The sequence below is a fragment of the Melanaphis sacchari genome, unplaced genomic scaffold (assembly GCF_002803265.2).
Source record: "Melanaphis sacchari strain LSU unplaced genomic scaffold, SCAv2.0 Contig48_pilon_pilon, whole genome shotgun sequence".
NCBI classification, from domain to species: Eukaryota; Metazoa; Arthropoda; class Insecta; order Hemiptera; family Aphididae; genus Melanaphis; species Melanaphis sacchari.
Window position 1 is genome coordinate 2,316,915 of NW_020271327.1, and position 3,399 is coordinate 2,320,313.

Sequence of the window (3,399 nt, forward strand, 5' to 3'; positions counted from 1 at the left end):
ATGTTTCATGAACGTCGTTTTTTGGATAATGTTCGACAGCTACGTGATGACAATGTGTTTCACGTTCAACGCCCAGTTCCGCACGTTAGCGGACGGTTTCGCAACCATCGGCCATCGGCACGCCAAAGGTTCGTTTCCGGACGTTTACACGTTACTTCTTCATTAATATATTTTAGAGGTAAGTTTTCAATAGGATTTTGATGGAAATGCAAACAGATTGAAAATCGTGAACAAGTCGATTTACCGTTTTTAGCGCTCAAAACACACTCTTCGGCCTACATACTACCAACATGTACCATAGAATATTAATATTACTATTTTGTTCTGTTCTTGTACTGCCATTTAATTATCATTGCGATGTGTTAATATACACGGCGACTTCAGTATGTTTAAAATGTTGAACTTTGCATAGAAAATAATATTCGTTGTAAGATATGTCAGATAATTGAATAATTATTTTATTAATAATTTAAACATAATAAAAAAAATGTACGGTTTGTATAGTTTAAATTTGAACACTCTTAATAAAATATAATGACGATGTTTTTATTTGTTTTTAAACTGTAAGAAAAACATAGAGGAAAATGAAAAATCAATACATATTTTGACAGAAATATAAATTTTTAAACATAAGTAGAAGTAAACTTTTATTTTTTTACCCCTTAATTTGTTATAAGAAGCATTCATAATATAAAAATTAATTAATATATATTTTAAATCTAATGTGGATTGGTTCAAATCATTTCTCGACTTATATTTTTTTTATAATTTAATAACTTTAAATCTATGTTTAAGAAATTAAAGGTTGTTTTATTTGCTTAATTTAGACAGGCGGAAAAAGAAGACCAATTGATAAAAATACGATTACCATAGCTTTAAAGTATCTTAAAAAATATCGTTAAATATTATGAAAATAAGGTTCTCAGTCTGATGAACGAAAATTATTAGCGCTAAATTACAAATAAATTGTGCTCAAGATTACAATTTATGTGCAATGACAATCTAACTATTTTGCAAATTTACTATTTTATAAATATAATTTATTGATGTCTGTTCTAGATGCTCATATCATACAAAGTGATAAAAATTATAAATTGCATTGTTATAATGAACTAATCAACCACATACGAGATAATCAAAAAATAATGAAGTGAGCATAAAATATTTTATAATTATAAGTTTGCAAGATTACGATAAGTTTGTTAATTTAAACGTACATAGAAGTATTATTTGAAATAAAACCATGGGGTAGCAACTATAGCAAAATATACTGTGAATAAGATTTTTAATACAGCTGTAATTTAGTGAAGCCAGTGAGCAGTCGATGGATCAATGAGTTTTAGTCAATCTTTTATCAAGATAAATTTGAAGTATATCATTAATACCTATCTTAAATTATTATTATAGACAACCCATCGAGCGCCTCAAGTATGGTCATTCGTTGCCAGTGTGTCTTCGTAAAATTGACCCATCTATTATGATTACATGTTGAATGTTGCTATGTTAATATCAGCTCCTACATAATAAATTATATTGTATTTTGTTCATCACAACAAAAATTATAATAACACAATTGTTTTATTTTTTACAATTATTATTTATTAAACTGTCTATATAATTGGTAAAACGTTTATCGTCATTCACGAAAAACAGTTTTTAAGAAAAAACGAACAATAATTGTACATCAAAGTAGATGAATTTGAAGTCGAGTTATCTTTTTATGTTCAAATTTAATAGGGCCAATTATATTATATTTTTTGTGATATTATTCATAGTCATAATCCCTTTTTAATTTGTCATTATGTCTAATATATGTATTATAGTTAATATTTTTTTTCTTCAATGATACATAATGTAGAAAGTATGATGAATTTTTTGACGTAATGGGATTTGGGATACTATTTCAAATAATTAGTGGTTCATATACAGTGATAACATTAATATTTCTCACTTCATTGGTAAGCATTTTTTTTTTTTTTACTAACATGTACATAAATGATTTTTTTACTTTAATTTTTATTTAGACGTATCTTATGGGTTTTTCACTTTTATCCGAACCTGTTTTAAAAGCATTCTTTGGTTTTTTGTCAATTACTTTTCAACTATTCTTGTATTGCTATGTATTCAACCATTTAGAAACCGGAGTAAATAAAATAAAATTATATGATATCAATCTGTTTATTGTGTTTATGAATCTCTAGTTAAAATAATGTTAATTTTTATTGGTAGAAATCTTCAGTGAATTTTGGATTGTACAGTAGTAATTGGACTGCAATGGATTTAAAATTTAAAAAGATTTTGTTAATGGCCATGAGCATGAATTCAGCTCACAGACGAGCGATGAAAGTGTCACAAAAGTCTATCGTAAATCTAGAAATGTTCGCCAACGTAAGCACTTATATTAATCAACTGATAATATTATAATAGTTTGTTGTTTTAAAGTACGAGTATTTCAAATAAAATAGAATAATATTGTATAATTATTAATTATTATTTTGCTTGACCATTAATGTACTCACAGAAAATAACAACTGATGTTTTTATTTTAGAATAAATTTGTTAAACATTTTATATTTAATTGCCAACTAATAATTTTCAGATTATGAACATGTCATATTCCATAGTTTCAGTATTATTAAATTCTAGAACCACAAAATAAATCGTACTAGTTTATGAATTCAATTAATAACAGCAAGTAATATATTATATACTTATTAATATTATATTTTATTTTTGAATATTGTAAATATTAAATTATTTGTATATTTAGTGATTAATTTGTGAAATTGCAGTCTTATAAAGTATTATAGTTACATAAATGTAAATTAAAATATTTTATATTTTATTTTTTTTCAATAATTTGCATAACGCTTGACGTACAGATATACGATCACAGAAAACAATTAGAGTATATTAATTTTAATTTTAGATAACCACTATTGTGCTCAATAAATAATTTAAATTAGTAAAAATATTTATTTTTAGTGGAAAGATTTTACATGAATTAATTTTAATCAAAACTAAGTATATTAAATATTATTATCATTATTGAAAAGTTTTTTGACAATAAGTGTTGTTGATAATTTTTTTAAAAAATGATTTCAATTAACTATTTTGGATTTTTTGTATAGATATATAATTTTTTAAGTACTTAAAATTAGTTCAAAAGTATTTAATTAGTTATTGGAAAACAAATGTGAATACTTTTTGATTAAATTCATTAGAAATCTATTTTTGACAATTTTTCGATGAAATAAACTTGAATATTAAGGTAAGTAAATAATATAATATATCATATTTGTACTCTTTTTTATTGAGATTAATTAATTTATTGTTGTGTAGTGCCTTAAACACGTGTACAATATTAGCTAGATTTTTATCATAAGTTGCCTATACACT

General features: G+C 24.2%; 1 protein-coding gene across 1 annotated transcript; it reads left to right on the top strand.

The window, feature by feature from the left end:
- Positions 1–2,688, top strand: LOC112598583 (odorant receptor 33b-like). The gene is made up of 6 exons (XM_025345106.1): positions 1–178; positions 1,060–1,150; positions 1,859–1,958; positions 2,025–2,144; positions 2,230–2,388; positions 2,600–2,688. The coding sequence occupies exons 1-6, from the start codon at positions 1–3 to the stop codon at positions 2,657–2,659; spliced, it is 708 nt and encodes a 235-aa protein (XP_025200891.1). The 3' UTR covers positions 2,660–2,688.
- Positions 2,689–3,399: the final 711 nt, after the last annotated feature.

Excerpts from the sequence above, each read along its gene's own strand:
- LOC112598583 (XM_025345106.1), top strand. The coding sequence starts at position 1 with ATGTTTCATGAACGTCGTTTTTTGGATAATGTTCGACAGCTACGTGAT. Across the intron at positions 179-1,059 it reads TTCATTAATATATTTTAGAG|ATGCTCATATCATACAAAGT; the intron begins GTAAGTTTTCAA and ends TGTCTGTTCTAG. Across the intron at positions 2,389-2,599 it reads ATCTAGAAATGTTCGCCAAC|ATTATGAACATGTCATATTC; the intron begins GTAAGCACTTAT and ends AATAATTTTCAG.